The 24,689-nt window shown below is 48.0% G+C and overlaps 1 protein-coding gene across 1 annotated transcript in view; it reads left to right on the top strand.

The window, feature by feature from the left end:
* The first annotated feature begins 13,426 nt into the window (after nucleotides 1–13,426).
* Nucleotides 13,427–24,689, top strand: part of MOG (myelin oligodendrocyte glycoprotein) — a 16,982-nt gene continuing 5,719 nt past the window's right edge. Inside the window, exons 1-5 of the mRNA XM_004717309.2 lie at nucleotides 13,427–13,571; nucleotides 15,249–15,596; nucleotides 21,076–21,189; nucleotides 23,639–23,659; nucleotides 23,958–23,978. Of these exons, the coding sequence (XP_004717366.1) occupies nucleotides 13,487–13,571; nucleotides 15,249–15,596; nucleotides 21,076–21,189; nucleotides 23,639–23,659; nucleotides 23,958–23,978 (589 nt within the window). The 5' untranslated portion in view covers nucleotides 13,427–13,486. The remainder of the gene's footprint in view (nucleotides 13,572–15,248; nucleotides 15,597–21,075; nucleotides 21,190–23,638; nucleotides 23,660–23,957; nucleotides 23,979–24,689) is intronic.

Below are 24,689 nucleotides of genomic sequence, written 5' to 3'. Positions count from 1 at the left end.
GCGGCCCTTCCCCCTCGTGTTCCAGGTCCACTGTATGTGCTTGCTCTTCCTTCCTTGATAAGATTCTGTGGGATAGAAGGCAGGGGTTGGGAGAAAAGCGCTCTTCAGCCAGTCCCCTCAATCGTTCCTCCCAGATAATTCACATTCTCTTTTATTTTTTCAAGTGTCACATAACATCTTATTGTGTCTGGCCCTGGTTCTTTGTGCTCATCCAAGGAAGAAGGAGAAACACTCCACTCCATGTTGACGGCGTCCTTTGGCTGTGACAGAGGAGTCCCGGCTGGAACTCAAGAGATGTCAAGGGAATGTTTAAAGCCTCATTGTGACTGCCCTTCTGCCCTTCTGCTTCCCTCTTGATCCACAGGTCTTTCTCTCACAGAGCCAATAATTAAATTACTAAATCAACAACTGGGTGTTGGTGTCATACCTAATGTTTCCACAAGCAAGCCCTCGACTAACCTATGTAACGAAAAGACTAATTGTGTCCCTTTTTCCAGGAGAAAGGCGGGACTTTCCAGTCCTGTAAAGAGTTACAGTCTCAGAGACCCACGAGGGCCGTTCTACTCTGTGCTACAAGGTCACTGTGAGTTGGCATTGACTCAATGGCAGTGAATTTGGTTTTGTTTTTTTCCCCCAAGGGTATATGAAGTCAGGTTGACAATCAAAGAAAAGGCTCAGTTATCCAACGTAGTGAGCATTTCTATTTATGTATACGTTTCTGAGACTGCCAGAGAATTTAATGTGCCAGAGAATTTAATGTTTAAAGACTTCAAAATTAGCAATCAACACCACTCTTTGTCTGTCTGTCATCCTATGAAGGCTTACATATTGCTCCGATACCAGAAGCTATCCCACTGATAGTGAAAATGCCAGCAGGGTCACCCATAGTGGAAAACCTTCAGCGGAGTTTCCAGACTAGGAAGACTAGGAAGAAAGGCCTGACACTCTGCTTCCAAAAGTTAGCAGATTGGCCTATGGAACCCTTAGGATGGCAACAAAACAGCATCCTGCTCACTTGCGCTGAATGCACCATCCGCCGCTATAAAAGGGCCTCCTGTCTGGTGATGCTGATGCCAGCGAGTGCAAGGGAGATTTTCAGTAAAGTGAGTTCAAGGTTGAACATGAGGATGACACGGGACCAAGCCACGTTTTGTTTTACATATATATATAGATATAAAACAAAAATTATATATATAATAGTTATATATAAGGTAACCATGAGTCAGAACCAAGTCCATGGAAGCTATTTTTGTTTAAGTAACTATGTATAATCTTTATTACATAATGAACATCTTTATATAACTATTCACACACCAATAAGAAAATCATATGCATCCTACTGCATGCAATTGAGTAGTAGTGGTCTTGATCATTCTTTGTCACAAAGGGCAAAAAAAAAAAAATTTAATAAAAAGCGCACCAAATAAGACTCAGAGTGAAAAGACACAGCACCCAGATTTTTATACAAGAAGCTACCACGTGCTGATAATCCACGATTGAATACGCACATGCAGGTCGAAAGCCCTGAATAAACACACCAATATTTTTGCAGTCAACTGTATGACTCCTCACAGCAGGCGGGGGTAGAGACTATAAATGGCTCCATGTCTGGTCTTGTCACAAAATGAGGGGACAGATTTAGCTGCCAAATGAATCAGGAACAAAACTTGGGATTTCAGAGGCTTGTGGCTTTTTGGAGTTGCAGGCAAGGGCTTATGGAAAACATGGTGAAAATCTTTTCAATAGGCGTTTTAGGGGTCAAATGAGCAAATCTGAGGTGGCAGGCAGAAATTCTATTTGAGGCGGAGCTACACAGAAACCAGCAATGATCCTTATCAAGGCTCCAGGATCCATCTAGAGTCTAGATGGGTCAGACAGGCCCTGGCCCATCCAGAGAACCTTACAAGCCACTCAACTCCTAGGACAGATGTGAAACTAGCTCTGCATTTAGTCATCTAGAGTAAACAAATACCTGTGGACTGTTAACTCTCCCCCCTTAGCCTTCCCTATCTTCCCAGCCATTACTCTGCAGTTCTAAATGCATGACTCATTCACTGTTAGGCTGGATTGACGAGAGAAATCCAGTGACACTCACATAGGTCTAAGAAAAAGCTTTATATCAAGAAGTAATTATAGATCAAGAAAAAATCCCAGGCCAGTCCAACTCCAGTCTATAAGTCTGATACTAGTCCATAAATCCCTCTTCAGACTCATGCAGCCACATGCAATGATGCAGAATGCAGGAAGATCACAGGCTGGCTGCTGGGTGCGAAATCTTGTGGATCCAGTGGCAGTAGATGCATCTCCAGGGCTCTTGTAGGTCTCATTGTGGCTCCATGTGGCTTGTCACCAGAAATGTGAAGGCAGAGGGGGATGAGAGGGAGGTTCCTAGGACCCTCCTTAGGAGGAGGTCACACCCACAAAGAGGCACCATCTGACTGTGACCTGATTGACATGCTAGACTCCACCCCTACACCTTTATATATCTTCAAGTTGACATGAAATTTTAAACTAAAAACTTGAAGGAAAAAAAGAGAAACCATATAACTACCACACACATTAACCATCGGCAGGACGCAAACTGCTGATGCTCATTGTACGGGATATGCATCATTCGTCATTGTTTTCATCATCGGTGGTGATTAAAATAATTGTGTAAGTTCATACTGCCTGCCTGACTTTGTGGCCCGCTCAATGAAGAGAGGGTCCCTTCATGTTCAACTCTTTTATTCCCACCCTGAGAATTGCCACGGAGCCCTGTGGCACCGGAAGTGAAAACACTGGCCTGCAAACTGCAAGGTCAGCGGTTCCCCCCACCAGCCACCCTGCCAGAGAAAGCTCGGGTTTATCTGCTCCTTTAACGGTTTCTGGCCTCGGAGACCCGATGTGAGGTCACTATGGGTCAGAATAGACTTGGTGGCAGTGGACTGAGTTTTTGGCAAGACAGCTGCTGAGTAGAGAATCGGAGAACCTGGTCTATAGGAAGAAGAATGCCGCCTTGGGGTCGCAAGAAGGCTCGTCAACCACCTGCCACCGCAGGTGACAGAACCAGCCAGGCAAAGAGGACTGGAAGCAGCTGCTGATGAATTGTCAAAGATGTGAAGAAAGCAAAAATCTCTACAACTGGACCAGCAAGCAGCAGCATCGTGAGGATGTTGCGGGACCATGGCCGCACAGTGCTTCTGTTCTGCCGTGGACGTCGCTGTTGTCCATCGGAACCTACTCAACCACGTGAACACAACCCCCACACAGGTCCCACGTACTTATTTGCAGAGCCCCACCCAAGTGTTATGTGGGAGTCCCAAAGACTCTACATGGCTAGACTAGACATAGCCGGTACATGGCAAGACACTCGACATGGCTAGACTAGACATAGCCGGTACATGGCTAGACACTCGACATGGCTAGACTAGATATAGCCAGTACATGGCTAGACTAGACATAGCCAGTACATGGCTAGACAAGCTACATGGCTAGAAGGGCCATCGGCTAGTAATCCACTGCACGGCACCAATTAACCTCTTGTGACCTTTTGTTTGTGCAAGATCTTCTAGTTACTGGTGAAATACGACGCGGTGTCTCACGAGCCATAAAAGTGATGTGTTCTTTACACCTGTGCATTATAGGGTGATGATTATAGCCTGTGTTTTCCTATCAACCCAACAAGTGTGGGGTGGGGTGCTTGATTCATTGCTTACAGCACTGTCTGACGTAGTTATTATGATTCCCATCTTGTATGTAGGGAACTGAAAAATCAGTCAGACTTAAGTCATTCTCCCAGTGTCACACATCATACGGTGTCTCACACATAATAAGCCTTGTTTATCTGACTCTGAGGGCCTTGCTCCACGCGGTGGTTAGCTTGGGGTCTCTACATATGAGCAATGCTGTGGCGGGCTTGCCCCTGGAGGAATCATTGCATGATCCTAGTTTCTCTCAGGAGTAGATTCACGTTGTCACAGAACACGGGGCCTTGGGTGGCCTTTCCTGATCCCTCTTCCGGAAGACGTCTCCGGAGTTTATTCAGGAACCAATTTTGTCTTAGATCATAAAAACAGGAGCATTTTTAAAAAGAGAATGTGTGTTTTCTTTAGGGGGGCAGTACATTTCTCTTGTTTGTTTGTTTGTTTGTTTGTTTGTTTGTTTAGCTCAATAAATATAAATGAGAGCTGTTGGTGCTAGCTGCTGTCCGGGTGCTTTTGACGCATAGCAGCCGCAGGTGTACAGAGAATTACCCTAAAAAAAAAATAAAAAAAAGAATTACCCTATAGACCTTTCAGAAAGAGATCAGGCCTGTTGTCTGAAGAGCCTCTGGGCAGGTTTGAACCGCCAACCTTCCAGTTAGCAGCTGAGCTACTTAGCCATTCATACCACCCAGGGATTCCTTATCTTAAAAAGGAAGCTGTTTTGTTTCTAAAGGTGTTGTAATAGAATCCATTTAGATTTATGTTTCATCACTTAAGGTATGGACTATTCGGTTTATGGAAACACAGTTCACAAGGATATTTTTGTTCTGTGTTGTGAGGGACGTCTATGGTTGATGTCATTCACAAAGAGCCCCTTCTACATGTACTTTTGGTGGTGAAGAGCACAGAGGAGGTGGAGCATCATGTTTCCCTGCTTGGCAGAGAAAGAGAGAGAGAGAGAGGAAGAGGCGATGTGAGCAATACGATGCTGTCATCTGTTTTTATCCCAGCGAAGAGACAGCTTCAGAAACCATGTGATTTATGCAACTCTTTTGGGTGAAGGTAGAAAGAAAAACAGATAAAAGAGGACGGGAGTTGAAATTTCAAAAGCCCAAACATAGGATCAAATTTAGTGCTGCCATTATGAGCCACCGACGTAACCCCTCTGACCCTTAGCTCTCCCCTATAAACCCACCAGCTTCTCCAGGGGAGGAAAAATGAGGTTATGTTCGCCCCTAAAGATTGATAGCCACATAGTGTCACTATGTGCGTTAGACTGGGTTGACTAGAAAAAACATCAAGAGATACTCAGCTATGTGTGAGAAATAGCTTTATTTCAAGGAGTAATTGTAAATCAAGAAAACATCCTAGCCCAGTCCAACTCAAGTCCACAAGTCCGGTACTGGTCCATGAGTCCCTCTTCAGACTCACGCAGTCACAAGCAATGATTCAGAGTGCAGGCATATCACAGGTTGCTGGTGCAAAGTCGTGTGGATCGAATGGCAGTGGCCAAATCACAGGGCTCTGGTAGCAATTAGGGTCTGCCAGCAGGAAGGTGAAGGCAGAGAGGGAGAGGAAAGGTTCCCAGGACCCTCCTTATGAGAAGGCCACGCCCACAAGGAGTCACCAACAGAAATCGTTTTATGGTTAGGGGTCACCACAACATGAGGAACTGTATTAAAGGGCTGCGGCATTAGGGAGGTTGAGAACCACTGCCTTAGGGGCTCATAAGGAAATGAGATGTTTATTGAGCTTATCTTCCATGACTACCTTTAGAAATGTCACAGGTGGAGAAGGAACACCGGCTGGTTATGTGTTTTTGTAATTTTGTCATTCATTCCATGGATATTTACAATGCCAGGCATTTTGGGATCACACACATGACCTAAACATGGAGGTTTTAAAACAAAAATAAAGTAACAGAACCACGTTGATCCAGGCTTTATTATTTCAAAATATAAACAGATGTATTAACTTATCATAAACAAACACTACATAAAATATCAACTGGCTGGAGTGGAGATAGATAGATAGATAGATAGATAGATAGATAGATAGATAGATAGATAGATAGATAGAGCTGACCAGGTGACAAGTTACAGTTTAAAATGTTTGATTGAAAAGAAAAAACGAGTATATGTAAATTCACCTTTGTTGTTAAAATCACCTTCCTGAACTTGGAGTTCTGGTGGCTTAATGGGTTTTGAGTTGGACTGCTGGCTAGAAGATTGGTGGTTCAAATCTACCAGCTGCTCCGTAGGAGAAAGCGAGGCTGTGCACTCTCACAAAGATTGACAGACTCAGGAATTTAAGGAGGGTGTTCAACTCTGTTCAACTCAAGGCTATAAGGTTGCTATGATTCAGAATCCACTCAGTGGCAGTGGGTTTTTTTGTTTTGTTTTGTTTTTGAGTTTTTAAACAGAGTTGAAGCTAGAGCCGGTGCTTAAAAGGTAGAGAAAACAAAATAGAGCCTGCAGAAATGGTGAGGACAATGTAGAGAGCCACAGGTCATGATTTTTTTTAAAATACCCAAAATACAGAAGGAGTCTGCCTCTCGGTCGTTGGTTGTAGCAATAACTCCAGTCCGGAAGCCCTAAATCCCGAGTTCTAGGTCTTGTCCAGATATTTATGGTCAGATCTGGCCCCCATTGCATTATCTGTAAAATGAGAACAGAACTATTTGATCTGTTCGTCGCGTATTGTTGAGATGAACAAGTGCAATCACAGAGAAATGTTTTAAAGATGTGAAGATGCACAGGAACGTATATCACTTCCTCTACTGGTTGACAATCAAGTATCAGAATGTTACCCGACACCAAGTCCTAAACTGTGAGCTAGTTGGTAGATTGACAGTTCAGAAATAATAGACGGTACACTTCGCCACAGGACTAGCGAATGTAATTCACAAGCATCCTGCCAAATCCCTGTTGAACTTCCCTGGGACCCTGGGTCTTTTGCGCTTGCCCTGTGTCCATCATCGACGCAGTAACTGGATTTGACCGTTAGGGGGCACTACTTGCAACGCCATCTTCAGAAATAGCATTTCCCAAGCCAGTTAAAGAGCCAATCCTTTTTCATGTTTGCATGTTATGTATTCCTTAATTTTTTTTTTTTTGCTAAATCATTTGATTTTTACTAAATCATCATTCTAAACTAAGCTATGCATGAAATAAAGTAAATGCCTTGTTTCTGATAAGCTGTTTTGAACCCATTCAAAGACAATTACGGGCAGTCTTGATAAAGGGGGAAAAAAACAGCAAAACATTTTGTCATCGAGTGGATTCCAACTTACAGAACTGCTCCTTAGGGTTTCTGAGACGATAAATCGTTACAGGAGCCGGCAGAGCGGACTGGTTGAATTGAACTGCCAACCTGTGGATAGCAGCTCAATGCTTTTTGATTAAGCCAGTGAGACAGAACACTGTGCTGGACTGGTTAAAATCTTTGTCACGTTCAAGACGACCTCAGAAGAATAACTACAGCCAACACAAAGCCACCCTGCCCATTTCTACCACACACATACACGCATCACCACCAACACCAAATCCCAAACAAACCCCTTTGTTTTTGAGTAAATTCTGATGAATATTGCAGAGTAGAACTGCCCCACTGGGCTTCCAAGGCTGTAAATCTTTTCTTTCATTTTTCTTGTTTGAAATGACCTTGCATGTCAGCAAAGACTCCCAAGTCCACATCGAGGTTGGGGATCTTTCCAGAAAGACAGCGCATCTTGTCCTGCAGAACGGAGGAGGGGTTCCAACCGCTGGCCTTCTGGTTTTCAGTCAAGTGCTTTACCACTGCACCACCAGGCATCCTTCAGACGCACTCTACATTCAGTTCCTCCACTCTCACGAATTGTCAAGAGCCCAGCCCCTTAGTAGGACTTACTACCGGTTGATATGGGCAGATCCTTCTCCGGAGGGGGCTGCTGGTAGGCTCTAACCACCAGCCCAAGGTTAGCAGCCAAGCCGGTCACTTGTTGCACTAACCACCCACCCACTCACAAGACGTCCCTTCTCTGAGGGAGACTAAGCAGATTCCACTTGTGTGGTGTTCAGAAGTGAGGAACTGAAGGTCATGATTCCAAGGACACATTTCAATGTCTGATAGTCAAATATATAAATACAGCAACGTGCCTCTCAAAATAGCTTCTTCCAGGTCCGCAAATGCCTGAAGATTCCCAACAGGACATAATTCAGAATTTGAGATGCAAAGTCAAAATCCCTAACTTCTGGGTTCGAAGACTTGTATGAGATTAAGTAAAAGGCAGTGTGTTAGTCTGGGTACTTTAGAGAAACAAATCCACAGAAACTCATGTATAAGACAAAGTTTTATATAAAGGTATCAAGAAAACATCCCAATCCAGTGCTGCCCAAGTCCACAAGTCCAACATTAACCCATATGTCCAACACCAATCCACAAAGTCCTCCTCCATCTCACAAAACAGAGGCAATGATGCCAACTGCAGGAGGAAAGCCGAGTCAGTGAATGTGTAAGCATCTCAGTGCTGGCAGGGGTCTCCACACGGCTGCTCCAGCACCCAGGGCTGCATCGGGGTAGGTCCATGTGGCTTCTCCTCAAGGATGTCTTGCAGGAAGTGATCCTTGCCAGCTAAAGCAGGGAACTGGCTAAGGCAGCTGCACCCTGGTCTGACCATCAGAAAGCAAGAGACCCAAGAACTAGAAAGGCGAGGCTCACCAAGTCATTTATCCCCCCGCCTTTCAATTAACCCCACATGTGTTTATCGGCCAGTTGGCACAATAAACTAACTACCTCAGGCAGGGTAAATTCTGGCCTGCCGGGTTAGGATGCAAGAAGGCACCTGAGGGAAAGTAGCAGGCAGAGGCTTGTGATCTTAAGGTGGGGCAGGGGTGTCCTCAGGAGCCTCTATTACATGTCACTTTGTTCATTCAGCCATTTGACAGGTTTCTTCTACCAAACTGAGTACGTATGGGGGAGACCTGGTGACATAGGGGGTTAGTGCTGGGCTAATAACCCCGAGGCCAGTGGCTCAAATACACCAGCAGGAGGAAAATGAGGCATTCTACTCCAGTGAGGATGTGCAGCCTTGGAAACCCAGAGGGGCCGTTCTACTCTGTCCCTAGGCTCACGGTGAGTCGAATCGACCCCATGCCACAGTCCTGAGTGAGAAACGGCCCGAGAAAGTAGTTCAGTAAGTGTTCTGCGCTCATGGTAAATAAATAATAGAATTCTCTGTGGTTGCATAAAATAATAAGTAGCAGGGATGTTCTTTAGGTACTGATGCGGTGTCTAAGAAAAGTCACTGTTAACTACTTTAGATTAAAAAGAGGAAGGGCTGTAAGTACCACCATTAGTCCTGTGAGGCTCCCTCTGGTGGTCTATATGGATATAGCATGGTCTCTGATGTCTGGCAGGCTGACTTCAAGGTTTGTCATTATACCTGTTGGATTTTGAAATGTGAAAACATCAGAATAAATAAGTGAGTAAGAAAACTACCCAATTAATAATATTTTTAAAAATCAAATCGAATCTTCAAATGACAAGAGGGCTGTATTATTACGGAACAGTGCGTTGCTGGTTAAATAACCTTAGACCAGGATCATTCATGTCAAATAGATGTACACATTATCTAGAAAAGACACACAAGTTAGTGGGGGAAACTGAGGCAGTCCTGCTCCTGAGTATAAAGCCAAAGGTCCATACTCATGGCCGGCCGCTCAGTCCGTTGGGACAAGCGGTCATGAGTCAAAATGCCCGTGTGGTTTCTCCTCTTTGGCGACAGGCTGCTGGGTCCCAACGGCTGACGGAGTGCTCATGCTGAGCACTGAGCCATGGAGCCACCATGGTTCCTTCCACCATTTAGGAGTGGCTGCCTCCATGCGTATGGACAGCACGCACTCATGTTTCCAAAGTGTGCACCTCATTTTCACGCTTGTCCACACAGCCTATTAGCAGACACAGGTGGAAGATGCAGGCTAAATTGAAACTGAGAGAAGCAACGTACCGAAGAGTCAACTGTAACCCATGCTGGGTAAACTCAATGAGCATGTGAGTGAAGGAAATGGCCGTGCTCTGACCAGTGCAGGGAGGCTGCGTCCTACACATGTCCTCGTCATGCTTAGGGCCCAGCCAGACCCCACGCTGCTGCTCTGAGAATCCTGCCAATGGCCACACCACTGGCCTCATTTTTCCTGATCACCCCTTTCTCCCTCCTGTGTGTGTGTACCCTTTGCCCAAAGAAGAGATCCCCCAGGGGCCTACTCACCAGAGCTCCACGAACCCTATCCCACCAGCATGTCAGGAGACTTGAGGCAGTTGAGCCAGTGGACAAGGGACAAGGGGAGCACTTAGGAGGCTCATGGCTACAAGCACAGATTCTGGGGCTAGAGAGCCTGGCCTCCAATCCCAGCTCTGCCCCTCCCTAGTCTCGGGACCCAAAGGAAGTAAGTAACTCCATGTCTTCTGTGCCTCAATTCCCTTCACTAGGAAGATGATAACAGTTTCGGAAACATAGCATGAAATGTGCCCCTTTAACCATTTTAAAGCATACAGTTCAGTGGCGAGAGTGAATCCGAAGAGAAGCCAAGAGCATCATGTATTTCCAAAGCTACATCCAGGAACAAACGGTTCGGCATTTGTGTTGGCGGTGTAAGGATTCCGTGAATTACTACATGTGTCGGGCTAGGACAGAGTGCACGGGGAGCCCACGGTGGTAAGCATCCTTACTTTCAGAAAGTCTGTGATTTCTCCGCTGTGGATCTAATTGGCTCGTACCTGACTCCCTCTGCTTCCTGTCCCTCCAGCCTCACTCCAGCCTCTCATCCAGCTTTGAGAAACGGGCCTGTGGTGAACAATGACCAGGAACCCACAACCCCAAGCCTGCCCAGGAGACCATCTTCCGTGTTATCTCCTCCCGGGCTGTGTACCATGAAGGAAGAGCATCCCAAGGTCTTTCAGATTCTGGAAGGAAGGAATCCTCACTTAGGAGGAAATCATAGCTGTTCAGTGACTCCATCCCCACCTGACACATCCCTCCCTCCGTCCCTGACTTTCACCCTTACACAGCAAGGGCTACCAAACCCTGCTGGTGTCCAAGCCCTGGCTGCCCTGTCGCTGAGAGGAAGAACCCCCAACTCCCAGATGCAGAACTTACTCGATGACAGTGTGCTTGGTTTGAGTTTTAGGAGACTCAGATGGTGGTGGTCATCTCCCATCTTTAGGAGACTCAGCGTGTGGTCTTCTCCCATCTTACATCCACCCCCGGATAAAAGCAAAAAGTGGGGAGGGGGGGGAAAAGGAAAATTAGCGGATTCCGGGAACCCAAGAGGCAAGCGAATTTTGGGAATAATGAGGGCAACAAATGTATAGATGTGCTTTACACAATTGATCTATGTATTGTGATGAATTGTATGAGCCCCAATAAATTGATTAAAAAAAAAAAAAAGCAAAAAGTGTATGTCCCCGTTGTGTTCCGGTACCTTAAACAGTGCAATCCAATATCATGTGTTGTGACTGTTGTTGTTGTTGGTTCCAACCCATAGCAGCTACCCTGTGCACAACAGTACAAAACACTGCCCGCTCCCCTCAACCCCCACCATCCTCCCAAGTATTCTAATGTTTGAGCCCGTTGCTGCAGTCACTGCGTCAGTCCATCTGGTTGAGGGTCTTCTACTTCCCCACTGCTCCCCTACTCTACCTAACATGATGCCCTTCTCCGGGGACTGGTCTCTCCTGACAAGTCCGAAGTATGTCAGATGAAGTCTCACCACCCTTCCCTTAAAACAGCACTGTTGGCTGCACTTCTCCCAAGACAGATTTGTTTGTTCTTTTGGCAGTCCCCGGTACTTTGCATGCATGCCACTACCTAGCTACAGGTGACTATGGAGCACTTGAAACCTACTTTGTGTGACCAAGGCATTGAACTGTTCATTCCATTTAGTTGTCATTTGAACATCAATGGCCACCAGTGCTTACTGCCATGGGCTAACCTTCCTAGTTAGCAGCTCCTCGGTGGGAAAAGAGGAGTCTGTCTCAGAACCCCTTATGAATCAGAACGGACCCCCCAGCAGTGGGATCGTAGACGACGACGTAAGTCCACCATGGCCAGCAGGACTCAGTTTTCTCACGTGTGCAGCATCATTACATGGTGCCAGTGTTGGCTCACATTTCCTCATTCTTAAAAAAAAAAAAAGGGTTTTTACCGTGTGTGTGTGTGTGTGTGTGTGTGTGTGTGTGTGTAGCAGGGGGGGGGAGGTGAGCCCTTCCACAACTAATCACAGGTTCAGTAGGCACAATTGTATGATTAAGATACATAAAGGTTATAATAAAGTCAGAGAGAGCATGAGAGAGAAGAGAGATTGAAATAATGGAGTCAGACACATTTCATAGTAGCATGCTCACCTCCTGGAGGGCCGTGATCTTACCAGCCAGGTTCGACCACCACACAGGCCGAGGTGAATTAGGGCAGAGACCTCCAGAGAGAGCCAGCCAGGGCTTATATCTACTTGGGGGTGGGGGGGTGGGGGGGGTAGTGATTACAGGAAAGGGCTGTACAATAAGTATAAGTGTGACCGGAAGGGGATGAGCTGGGGATGTACACATGATAGGAAGGGGAGGAACTAGGGGTATACATATGACAGGAAGGACAGACCCTAATTCATGATGGTGGCCTAACCTTGGTCACCCTTGGGTGGGCTTGACCTCCCTGGGCTCTCCTTCAGGGCAACAATTTACTACTATCCTTATCAGAAGGGAGTGGGCCCTATTTGTTGTGGGATAAACAATGGTGACTGCTTGTTCTAGATGACTGATAACCCTTAGGAAGAATAACCCCTGATCTACTTCTGTTGACCTCCAAGTGTATAGTCATTTACCATGTGTAGCAAGCAGTTAAGTTTGGCATATATTTGGGGGAGACTACTTGGGAGCAATCTTTCTGTTTCCCACACATGAGCCCAACTCATGTATTGCAAGTGGACAAAAAATTAGTACATGAGCAGTATCTGAAGAAATCTTGCCCTGGAATGAGAACTTCCCTTCCAGTAGTTGAAGTCTACAAGACGCGTCTGAAAAACACGCCTCAGGGGAAAATGGAGTCTGCCTAAATCGGATTGGTGCTCTTGCAGGATAACGCAGATGGTGGAGGAATGCTGACCTTTTGCTAGTGCTGCGAAGGCTCCCAGTTCCACCACTCCATTAGAACTTCTAACTCCATCCATATGCATCGTGTTACCGACCTTACAACGGGGGCGCTTCTGCCTATCTAGGTCCACATCCATTTGAAGGCTGTAGGTCCGCTTTGCTTAAATTGCCCGAGCCTGTGGGGGGCTGCCATCGTGTGTTGCTCTAAATCCTCTTTTCTGTTTGTTTTGTAAGACCCAGTGGGAACCTCCTGCTTCAATGTGGAAGGAGAGCGACTGAAGGAAGCAGCTCATAGGCTGCATGGTGAAGCCTTCTCTTGAGAGCCAGCAGACGCTGTGTCCCTACTGAGCAGACTCTAGGAGGCCCCCTCCCAGAGGCCACTGGGATGGAGAGGGGAGGAGAGCCCGGTACCAGGCAGCTTCAGCACGGCTCCTCTAGGGGGTGGAGAAGGCAAGCCCTGGTCATCCCGTCGGTCTGTAGCTCTTTTGTGCTAAGTGCCTGGCCAGGGTGACGTGAGCCATCCCTCTGGGAACAGCTGCAGCCCTGGCTGAAGGGAGGCAGGTCCCGGGCAGCACTGCCCTCCCAGATCCTCCCTTCTGACTTGTCCATGGTAAGAGGCATGCACCCCACCCGGCCTAACCCCACCTCGGGGGCTCTCTGTCCCCAGTAGCAGTGAAATGGCAAGTGTCCGGAGCTCCTCGCTGCTCAGCTGCCTCCCCTCCCTCCTCGTCCTGCTCCTCCATCTGTCTGTCAGCTATGCAGGTAAGATGTTCCCTTCTATTCCCGTCCTCGGGAGACCCTGCGACCTGAGAGGCCAGTTCCCCTGGCCTCACCTGCTTGCCTCGGCTCCTCCTCAAATGGCTAGGTGTGTCCTGTCTTTGTGGATGGGGTTTCCCTCTTCAAAACTCTTTGGAGCTTCCCTGCAGTCTTCAGCATAGAACCCAAGAGCCTTAACCTGCTCTTAACACCAAGCTTGCCTTAAACCAATTCTTTGTCCTCTGCTTTGGGTCTCTTGCCCGTAAAAAGGGGGTGTAGTAATCACACCGTCCTGGAGCTGCAGAGGTCCCCGGGTGGCACCAAAGGTCTGTGCTCCACTATTAATGTCAAGGCTGGCAGTTCAAGAGCACCGGGAGCGTGCTGGGGAACAGGCCAGGTGATCCGCCCCATCACTCATGGGGCGCTGTTCTCCTGTGGAACATGCAAGGTCGCCTGGACTGAGAGCTGACATTGACTCCATAGCAGCGGGCTTTCACCTTGGGCTTTAGAGCTGCTGTCAGTACTTGCTTAATGGTACCTGCCCTACGGTGAATGCTCAATAAATGTGTATTGAATTGCAACAGCTTGCTATGTTTGAGAGCTATATCTCATATCATCAGCAAGTTTTTATAGGCAAGCCCTATTCTCGTGTGCTGGAGGGGGACATTTTAAAAAGGCCCCCCACATCAGGGGGCCACCTACCTAGTGAGGGAGAGCCAGTCCAGCCAGCCCCTTGGTGGAATCACTGCGGATCTAATGGAGAAATCAGCCTTGTTGCCTGTGTGTGTGATTGAGGACACATCCACGTTGGAGAAAGACTAGGAGTGTGTGCAGAGAGGGATCCCGGATCCCTAGTGAAGGCTGAAGGCAGAGCTGGCATAGGAGAAAAACAAGGGGGAGCCCCTCTCCAGGGCCGTCTCGGGAATCATTTGGGGAGTCTTGGGTCAACTAGAGGAGAGGGTGCAGACGTGGTGCAGAGGCAGTTAGGGCCGGTGTTTTGACACAAACAAGCCTCTAAGAGGAAGGCAGTCAGTAGCCCTGGCAGTTCAGCACTGATGAGTTTGGCGGCTAACCGCAAGGTCCACAGTTCGAAACCACCAGTCGTCACTCCTCAGGATAAAGACCAGGCTTTCTGTTCCTGTGGAAAGTTGGTCTCAGAAACACACAGGAGCAGTTCTACCCTGCCCTCTAGGCTCGCTGTGAGGGGGCATCGGCTGGACGACAGCCAGTGACTGAGAGAGGAGGGATTGATTTGGCCACGTTCAAACAGAGAGATCCTTGATTGAATTAAACCTCAAGGTACCGAATCACAGTCCAACAAGGGGCCTGAAGGCTGGGCTGAGGACTCAGAGACAACAGATGACCATGTCAAAGGTGGTCCGTTGATGGAAAGAAAGGTGGACAGCAAGTGTCAAGACGGCCACGTAGTAGGAAGTTCTTTCCAAACTACTCAGGCATCTCCATAAGCAATGTTTTGGTTTTGTATGTTATTGTTGCTTTGCAGGGGGTGCGGTGAGGTGTATATGCTCATGAAGGGAAATGGGGCCTCTCCCGGGATCCAGAAGTCGTTTAAATAAACGTGTCTCTTCCCCCTTCCCAGTTTTGAAAGCGTCCCTTCCTATATCATGCTTATTTGTTCAGGTGCCCTCTGACCTTTCGTCTCTTCTTCGGTGTCTTGGACAGGACAGTTCAGAGTGATTGGACCAGGGCACCCCATCCGGGCTCTTGTGGGGGATGAAGTGGAACTGCCGTGCCGGCTGTCGCCCGGGAGGAATGCGACAGGCATGGAGGTGGGCTGGTACCGCCCCCCTTTCTCCAGAGTGGTTCATCTCTACAGAAATGGCAAGGACCAAGATGGGGAACAGGCACCAGAGTACCGGGGTCGGACAGAGCTGCTGAAAGAGACCATTGGCGAGGGGAAGGTGAGCCTCAGGATCCGGAACGTAAGGTTCTCCGATGAGGGCGGCTACACGTGCTTTTTCCGGGACCACTCATACCAAGAGGAGGCGGCCGTGGAGCTGAAGGTAGAAGGTGAGTGGCACTATACATCCAGTATCATCGCTGGGTGGCCAGAGACCGCCCGGTGGATGGCTGTGACCCTCCCAATTGAGATGACATCCTACAACCCAGACATCTCACACTTGGACATCAGATCCATAGAAATCCACACATCTCCGTCCACAGGAACTCCTAAGCTCAGGAGTGCCCATTGCATCCACATTCAGAGTGGGAAAAGAGTGGAATCAAAGCCAGGCTTCCTAAACAGGGAAGGAACTGAGTGGATGCTGGAATCCATACCATGAGTGTTCTGCAACAATTGGAGAAGATTGTTTAGAGCTCTTCCAGGTGGCTTGGAGGAATTCCATGGGATATTGTTTACTGATAAAAGCAAGCTACAGAAAGTGGAGACCAAGAACAAAAACCCTGTGTTTGTGGGTATGTGTATATGTGGTTGGGGGGAGGCCTGGTGGCGTAGTAGATTAAACACTGGGCTGCTCACTGCAAGATCAACAGTTCAAAACCACCAGCCTCTCCTTGATAGAAAGATGAGTTACAGTCTCGAAATCTACAGAAGCGTTCTACCCTGCCTTATAGGTCAATGTGAGTCAGGATCTACTCTATGGCAATGAATCTTTAAGGCAGAGAAAAAAATACAAAAGGTTAACCACAAGAAAGTGAATCGGGATCACTGAGGGGGGAGACTAGGGGTTCTCATCTGCATTAAACATAATCATATTTATCCATTCAGATTAAATTATCTATATGGACATTTGTGGGCACACAAGAACATTTTTTAAAAATTTTAACAAAAAATAATAATATATTAGAGGAGGGGGGCAATAAAAGGGGGCTGTCGTCAAGGAGTTCAAAAAGAAAGACAAGGTTTGGAAACTGATTATGGAAGCAATTGTACAATACTGCTTGATGCGATTGAAGGATGGAATGATTTGGGGGGGGGAGAAAAGAAATGGGATGAACAAACGTAAACAATAATCAGTTTCTGGTTATTGTGTCCCACTAGACATGGACATGAACAATCTAGATATGCACATGGACTTATTTCTTTCTGTTTCTTCGGGATCCCGCTTTGTCTGTTGGTTGTAAGCAGGAATGTTCGCTACCACTAACACTTCAAATGGGTCAAATCCGCTGCAGGGAGTCCTTGGTGGATTTCCTGGTTGTGGGGGTAAGGCCAGCCCCCTACAACTAATCACGGTTTCAGTAAGCGCAACTGTATGGTTGAGATATATAAAGATTTTTTAAAAGATATGTAAAGACTATAATAAAGTCATAGAAAATGAGAGAGAGAGCAGAGAGAGTCAAATAAAGAAGTCAGACACATTTCATGGTAGCATGCTCACCTCCTGGCTGGCCGTGATTTCAACAGCCAGCTCTGCACACAGCATGGGCTGAGAGGGCAGGGGACAGAACGCAGGAGGGAGATTTACTGCTAACCGAGGCTCATATCTACTTAGAGGGCGTGATTACAGGTAGCCACACACAGGAAGGGGCTGTACAATAGGCAATATGAGCAATAGGAGGGGGATATACAATGGGCATAGGTGTAACAGGAAGGGGATGAGCTAGAGGTGTACACATAATGGGAAGGGGGGGGACTAGGGTATACATGTGACAAGAAGGGCGGACCCTAATTCATGATGTGGCCTAACCATGGTCACCCTTGGGTGCGCTTGGCCTCCCAGGGCTCTCCTTCAGGGAAACAATCTACTACTATCTTTATCAGAAGGGAGTGGGCCCTACTTATTATGGGATAAACAATGGTGCCTGCTTGCTTGGGGATGGCTGATAACCCTTAGGGAGAATAACCCCTGACCTACTTCTGTTGACCTCCAAGTGTAGTCATTAACCACATGTCGCAAGCAGCTAAGTTAGGCATATATTTGGGGGAGGCAACATGGGAGAAATCTTTGTTTCCCACACCTGGTGGTAGGTGGTCCATTAGATGAAGGGCAACATTGTCGGTAAACACCATCCAAGTGAAAAGGCCCGCGAACCAATGTGTGAGCAGATCTGGGGCAAGAAAGGGGCCGCCCACAGACCGACAGGCAAGAGATGGCCCATGGAGCTGCTCCCCCGGTGAAGTGACACAAGGCAGGGGTCACCAAGATCTGGAATTGATTTGACTGCTCCCCTCATCCTTTCTCCAGGATCTTGGTTCTCAATATGTTTGTCTGGTGGGTGATTTGAGAGCCCTGATTTTCTTTTATCCCCGACCTGTGGAGTTGAAAGGTGAAAGGGGAGCGAGAGATTGGAAAGATAATTGCTATTTGAAGAACAAATGTACTTTGGGGGCCCTAGCCTCAGACTGTCGCCAGATCAGCCTCCACCCAACCTGCAGAGCCAACAGCAGCCACACAGTCGCTGGTGTCTCCAGGGAAAGGGGGGGCCATGCTGGGGCCAGAAGACAGCGTTGCCTGCAGACGAACAGATCACTGCTTCTAGGGACAGGCTGCAGGACTGTGGGAGCAGCTGGTTTTATGGGGGGTGGGGGTGCAGTTCCTACTGCATGGAAGAACAATCTGATGTTTCTCCAGCTTCCTTCCTGATGTCCTAGCTGAGCACGTTCCTCCAGCCACTGAGAAAGGGAACATGGAAGGACAGAAGGAAGGGGGAGTGATGTGGGCAGGGGAGAAGGAAGAAGGAGAGGAAAGGAAGGAAAAAGGAGAGAGGAAAGATGATAGAAAACAGTAACACTAGAGCTTTATCTCACGCCAAAAACTCCCTGCCACCCAGTGGACAGGGACCTGCTGGAGCTCTCTAGGAGACAGAGCAAAACTGCCCCAGTGGATTTCCAAGACTGGAACTCTTTCCTGTAGAAAGCCTCATTTTCCTCCCAAAGAGCAGCTGCTATTTTCAAACTACTGACCTTGTGGTTAGCAGCCCAAAGGGGTAACCCATGCTGCCCCCAGGACTTCCTCCGGGAGGTTTAGTTTGGTTTGGTTCCTACCTCACCTAGGAGCCCAGGAGGGTTTTACGCTCGGGCCTGCCCTGCCTGGGGAGGGGAAGCAGAGGCAAAGGGGAGAATACAATGAAGCCATCAGACGATTCCAAGTTTACACCTAAGAGACTCCCCTGGACAGATTGAATGTTGTTTACTGTGGTGACTTAATCCCGAGCACAGGAAAGCCAAGAACGGGTCCGGAGGGGCTGTAGCTGTGACAGAGCTCATTGGGAGGGGTCGCTGGAGCTTTGGGTCCAAGGAGCAGACTCTTTTGGGGACTTACAGGGAAACCCAAGCACCCAGCTTACAGGCCTCCCCTTCAGGTGCTGCCCCTCCCACTCCACACCCAGTTGGTCCCCAGGCCTGAGACCTTGCTTCTTAGAAGCTCCACATGATCAGTTCTTAGCCTCAGGTTGTGTCCTGAACCCTCTGCGGGTTGCTAGAACTTCTTTCTCCAAAGAATGTTTCCTTAAGTATAAAAACAAAACTTGCTCATACTGAAATAAGGTTGTCACAATAGGAAGGTGACAGAATGTTTGGTGACCCATACTGAAATAAGGAAGAGGAAGAAGAATCAATGCATTTGAATTATGCTGCTAATGAAGAGCATTTGCAATACCATGGATGGCCTAAAGGCGCCCTGGTGGCCTGGTCACTCCGTGGGCTGTAAACTACAAGATCCGCAGTTTGAAACCACCCAGCCTTGTAGATGGAGAAAGATGGGGCTTTCTACGTGCTTAAGAGTTACAGTCTCATCTTGGAAACCCACAGGGGCCGTTCTATCCTGCCCTCCAGGGCAGCTGTGAGTCAGAATTGACTCGATGGCGGTGAGTTTGTTTTGTTTCTATTGACCGTCAAAAGAGCAAACAAATCGGTCTGGGGAGAAGTACAGCCAGCGTGCTCCTTAGAAACAAGGATGGTGAGCCTTCATCTCTTGTCCTTTGGACATGTGCTCAGCAGAGACCAGTCCCTAGAGAAGGACATCACATTGGACAAAGTGGGAGGGGTCGTGAAAAAGAGGAAGGCTCTTGGGATGATTAACACATGGCTGCAACAACAGGCTCCACCACACCAATTATCCAAGATAGTGTAGGGCAGGTTGCTGTGTCAGAAGGGACTCAATGGCAATAATTTAGCATTGAGGTAGTCAGTTCATTGTGCCAACCTGGCCGATAAACACATATGAAGTTAATTGAAAAGCGGAGGGAGAAATGGCTCGGTGAGCCTTGCCTTTCTAGTTTGCGGATCTCTTGCTTTCTGTTGGTCGGACCAGGGTGCAGCTGCCTTAGCCTGTTCCCTGCTTTAGCTGGCAAGGCTCACTTCCTGCAAGACATCCCTGAGGAGAAGCCACATGGACCTACCCCGATGCAGCCCTGGGTGCTGGAGCAGCCGTGTGGAGACCCCTGCTAGCACTGAGATGCGTACACATTCAGTGACTCGGCTTTCCTCCTGCCATCGGCGTCACTGCATCTGTTTTGTGAGATGAAGGAGGACTTTGTGGATTGGTGTTGGACATGTTAATGGGTTCATGTTGGACATGTGGGCTTGGGCAGCACTGGGTTGGGATATTTTCTTGATGTGCACTTACCCTTTATATAAAACTCTCTCTTATACATGAGTTTCTGTGGATCTGTTTCTCTAAAGTACCCAGACTAACACAAGCATCATCTCAAAAGAGTGGTGAACAAAAATGGTACTTTGAGATTTCTGCAACAACTCAAAAGATGCAGCAATCTTCGTGGCTTTTACTGATGACAAAGTCGGAGACTCTGCTCACATTGTGGCATGGTCCCTACAAACAGGATAGAAAGGAACACTGAATGTTGAAATTTAGTTCTAAAGTTTCTGGGCGGAAAGTACACGCAAATCTAAACACTTAAACACAGAAGATCCTCCGACTTCCTGTACCTCCGGTACGATCCTAGGTCAGCCTGGTCGTCTTTACTAATTAACTATTGCACGGTCTCTTCCACGCCCTGCCTGTCAGTTTGTCACACTGGAGAAAGACCTCATGCTTGGTAAAGTGGAGGGACAGAGATCGAGAGGAAGGCCGTCAACATGACGGAAGGACACAGCGGCTGCTCACACAGAGGAACAATTGATTGTGAGGATGGTGTAGGAATAGGTAGTATTTACTTCTGTTGTGTATAAGATTGCTATGGGTGAGAACCAACTGGATGGGTGGCACCTAACAATAGTGGCCTCTTAGCTGACCTCAACTGAGTAAATCAAATGGAATCATTTCCCCACCTGGATGCCTCAGTGCATTCCTTGGACTTGGGGATTACAGCTGAGTTCCTTGGCTGCTCCCCACACCATCCCAACCCCACACGCACACAAGCACATCCTAACGTACAACGTCAACATTCGAAACCATTAGGACTGAGGCAGGGCGAGGTGTGGACTATGGTGCCTTTCAGACCAAGTCAGCTAAGTATCAGTTCTTGGTCACCTCCTTTGAAGCTGTCATATTCCTTTCTTCATTCAACTAGGCCCTGTGCTGGGTGTTACGGAGACAGTTCCAGGTAATGATCTTGTGTCTTCCAGATCCCTTCTACTGGATCAGCCCAGCCGTGCTGGTCCTCATGGCTCTCCTGCCCGTGCTCCTGCTGCAGGTCTCCATGGGCCTCATCTTCCTCTTCCTGCAGCACAGACTCAGAGGTACAGGTAGAGGGTGTGCATGTGGTGGTGATGGTTGGAGGTGGCCCTCCCTGAAATGGACTGGCCTCCCAGGGCTCAGTCCACATCCATCTCTCTTTGATTATTTGACTCAGAGCTTCATGGCCCCATAAAGGTTTATAGCTATTTATTTCTCCGTGAGGTAGGGCTGACAGACATAGGATAGGCCCATTTTACAGAGGTGGCTACTGAGGCTTGAAGAGATCTGCTGACTTCAAGCTGACACAGCTCATAAGAGATCAAACGCCTGCCTTCTGGACCATTTCCAGCAGCTTCATGCACCTGAAAGTGTTTGAGCTTCAGAGCTGGGTAAGTAAGTGTAGGCTATTCAAGTTCAACAGAGCCTGTAAGTAAACACCACTTCCACAGAGTAGATCACAGGACTCAGGCTGAGCCATCCTTGGGAGCCCTGGTGGCAGAGTGGTGACCCGAGGGGAGCATCATCACAAGATTTTAATAGTAGGGAGAAAACCGTTTTTTATTTGACAGGTGCATCAAAGAGCAGAGAGAGATGGGAAACGGACTGACACACCATCAAGGCCACGCATCTGACGGAATCCAACCCGCCACAATCTATCTTCTTTATAGAGTTGGCTGTGGTTTGGTTCTAACAACAGGTGCAATACACATGCACAGCGACTCCTGAGATAAAAAGTGGATCTAGCAAGTCATAACTGGAAAGGATAAAGGAGATGGCTCCCTCCTATCGGCATATCTAGGTCTTGACAGGGCATACCCTTATGGCTACCATTATCTTTGGTGTATGGTCCTCCTGTATCTAGCTCTTCTTTGTCTACGTTCCCTGTCTACTCTGTGTGTGTTCCTGTTTCCCCAAGCAGCGTGCTCCTCCCTGCCTTCCAGGATCACCAAGGACATTGCTCAGGACTCCTGTCCTTTCCTGTCTCCTTGGTCTTCACCTTGGCTGCTAGGAGGTCAGAGTGGATGTGGGACACTCAGTTGGCATTTGCACTGATTTTAAGGCTTAGGATGAAACCAGGGCTCTGCTGTTCCTTTTAGGCATGAACTCATTGGTTACATGTTGGGCTGAGATCCACAAAGTCAGCAGTTCAAAACCACCAGGTTCTCCGTGATGAGGCTTAAGAGTTAGTCTTGGAAACTCACAGGGGCAGGTCTGTCCTGTCCCACAGGACCACCTTGAGTCAGAATGGACTAAATGGCAGTGAATTTGTTTTGCTTTGCTTTGGACCCTGAGCTTTCCATTCTGAGCCTTCTCCCCAAGCACCCCTTCAGGTTACTGCAGAGTGTAAGGCAGCGGGGAGGGCGTGTCAGGGAATATCACACTCACTGCCGGCAAGTCTGAGGGCATCCATTTCCACTCGCAGGGAGAATATTGTGAGATCAAGTACCCTAATTTGCAGCCACCACGGAGTACTTATTTCTCCCACATGAAAAAGGCCTTTCATTATGGTCCACTTCTCCAGCTCACTGCTATGAGTGGACATTGACCCATGGTGACCCTACAGCACAGGGCAGGGTAGTTCCTGAGGCTGTCACTCTTTACGGGAGTCTCGTCTTTCTCCTAAGGTAGTTTCCAACTGCTGACCTTGCGGATCGCAGCCCAACCGGTTACCACAGCGCCACAAGGGCTCCTCACTCAGTCCACATAAGCAAGCAGAAAGAGTCTAGTTGATGGAGCCAGGGAGACTGACAGTTTGAACACTGAGCAAAACCCTAACAGCTCTCCGAGCCTCAGTTAATGTGTCTGTCAAGGAGAGACATCCACCTTCGCCATCCCTCCTAAAGTGTAGGAATGGACACCTTCCAAGAGTAGTGTTGGCGAGGAATACTGAATGCATGCTGGACTGCCAAAAGAACAAACAAGACAGCTGTAGAACACAACTAAAATGCTCTTTAGAGAAGGGCAGGGCTTCGTCATATTTTCCTGTGCCATCAGGCAAGCAGGACTACAGGCCTGGTAGAGAAGAGGGCCAGCGGGAGCAGAGACAGGGCTCCATGAGAAGCCCTGACAGACGCCACAACGGCCTTTCACAGGCCAAGGACCATGAAGTAGGCACAGAACAAGGCATCACTCCATCTGCTACACACAACATCGCCAGGCATCCAAGACAACGGAAATGACGACGGGCAGTAGGAGGAGTCAAGGGGACAGTATGTTTAAAGGGCCTATTCCAGCGCCTGTCTCACATGAATTGCTCATCACCTATTTACCCCCTTGCCTCTTCATTCAAATGGGAATGTGGTGTGACATTCACAAAGTAACAACCAGGTGGGTGGAGTAGCTACCAACGGAGAACCTCTTAGAGAAAGGAGCCAAGGACAGTGGGGGAGAAGTAGGGGGATGCTAAAGATGCTTCCAGAAATAGTTCATACAAATGCTTGTGGAGCTGGGCATGGGAGGGGTCCATCTGCTGCCAGAGCAGCAGCCAACAGTTGCCTTTTTCTATTTTAGGAAAACTCCGAGCAGAGATAGGTGAGTTCCACACGCCTCCTTCTTCCCCTAACTGAGAAGGTCATTTTCTCTGACCATCTGCCCCTTACTCCCAGCATGGGAAATTCATTCGGTAAAACCCCGGCAGCCAGACCTTGTCTAAAGGCAGCAGCATTCCTCATCGCTGTTTCCAACGGGGGCAGAAGTCACGTGCCTTGTCCCGTTCCCGTTGAAAAAAATGTAAGAGATTAAATATCAAAGGAGAAAGGATCCCCACCCCACCCCCAGCCCCCCAATGGTTTGAGGGCCCTACTAAATGCATGTCCATTTGTCTTTTCAGAGAATCTCCATCGGACTTTTGGTAAGTGCCTGCGAATCCAGGCCATCTCTGCCCAGCTCCATGTTTCACTCAGGCCGAGTGGTTCAAAGGGTTAAACGCTCCATCACTAGCCAAACAGCTGGCCATTGGAACCCACTTAGAGGCCCCTTTTTGGTGAGTTAAGAACTTTCGGCTGTTAACCACAAGGCTGGCACTGGGAACCCACCTAGGCACCCCATGGAACCCAAAGCTGGTGAGATGCTGCCATCAAGATGACAGAATGACATTTTCTGGAGCTTCTCTACTCTGCCACATGGGGTGGCCATGAGCCAGAACCCACTCAACAGGAAGTAGTTGGTTCCTGTTCTGACCAGCCCTCCTGCGGCAGGAGGCGGCCCAACCCCCTAGGGTTTTGACAATGGTTCAGTGTCAAAATACCAGAGGGAGGACTGGGATTTTTTGTTTTGTCAAATGGTACTAGCAGAAGTCTTAACCCTCTTTAGCTGTCTAATGAAGCCAGAATAGTGCACATTAGACAAGGTAACATTGAATTGTAAGGAAACATGGTTTCCAAAATGTTCCCAAATTTATAGTATAGTGACATAAGCTTTGAACATTAAATAGCAAACCAAAATAGAAAGTAGCAGCAGGCCTAAGAACGGTGATGTCAAAATATTGATATAGATGTGTGTTGACTTCTACAACAGCTCACAGGGACTTGATGATACCTTGATTTCTTTCTTTTTTTTTTTT

The sequence above is a fragment of the Echinops telfairi genome, unplaced genomic scaffold (assembly GCF_000313985.2).
Source record: "Echinops telfairi isolate 266 unplaced genomic scaffold, ASM31398v2 ScPeMD7_7453;HRSCAF=8491, whole genome shotgun sequence".
NCBI classification, from domain to species: Eukaryota; Metazoa; Chordata; class Mammalia; order Afrosoricida; family Tenrecidae; genus Echinops; species Echinops telfairi.
Note: the sequence above shows the minus strand (reverse complement) of the source record. Positions and strands in the feature narration are given on the sequence as shown.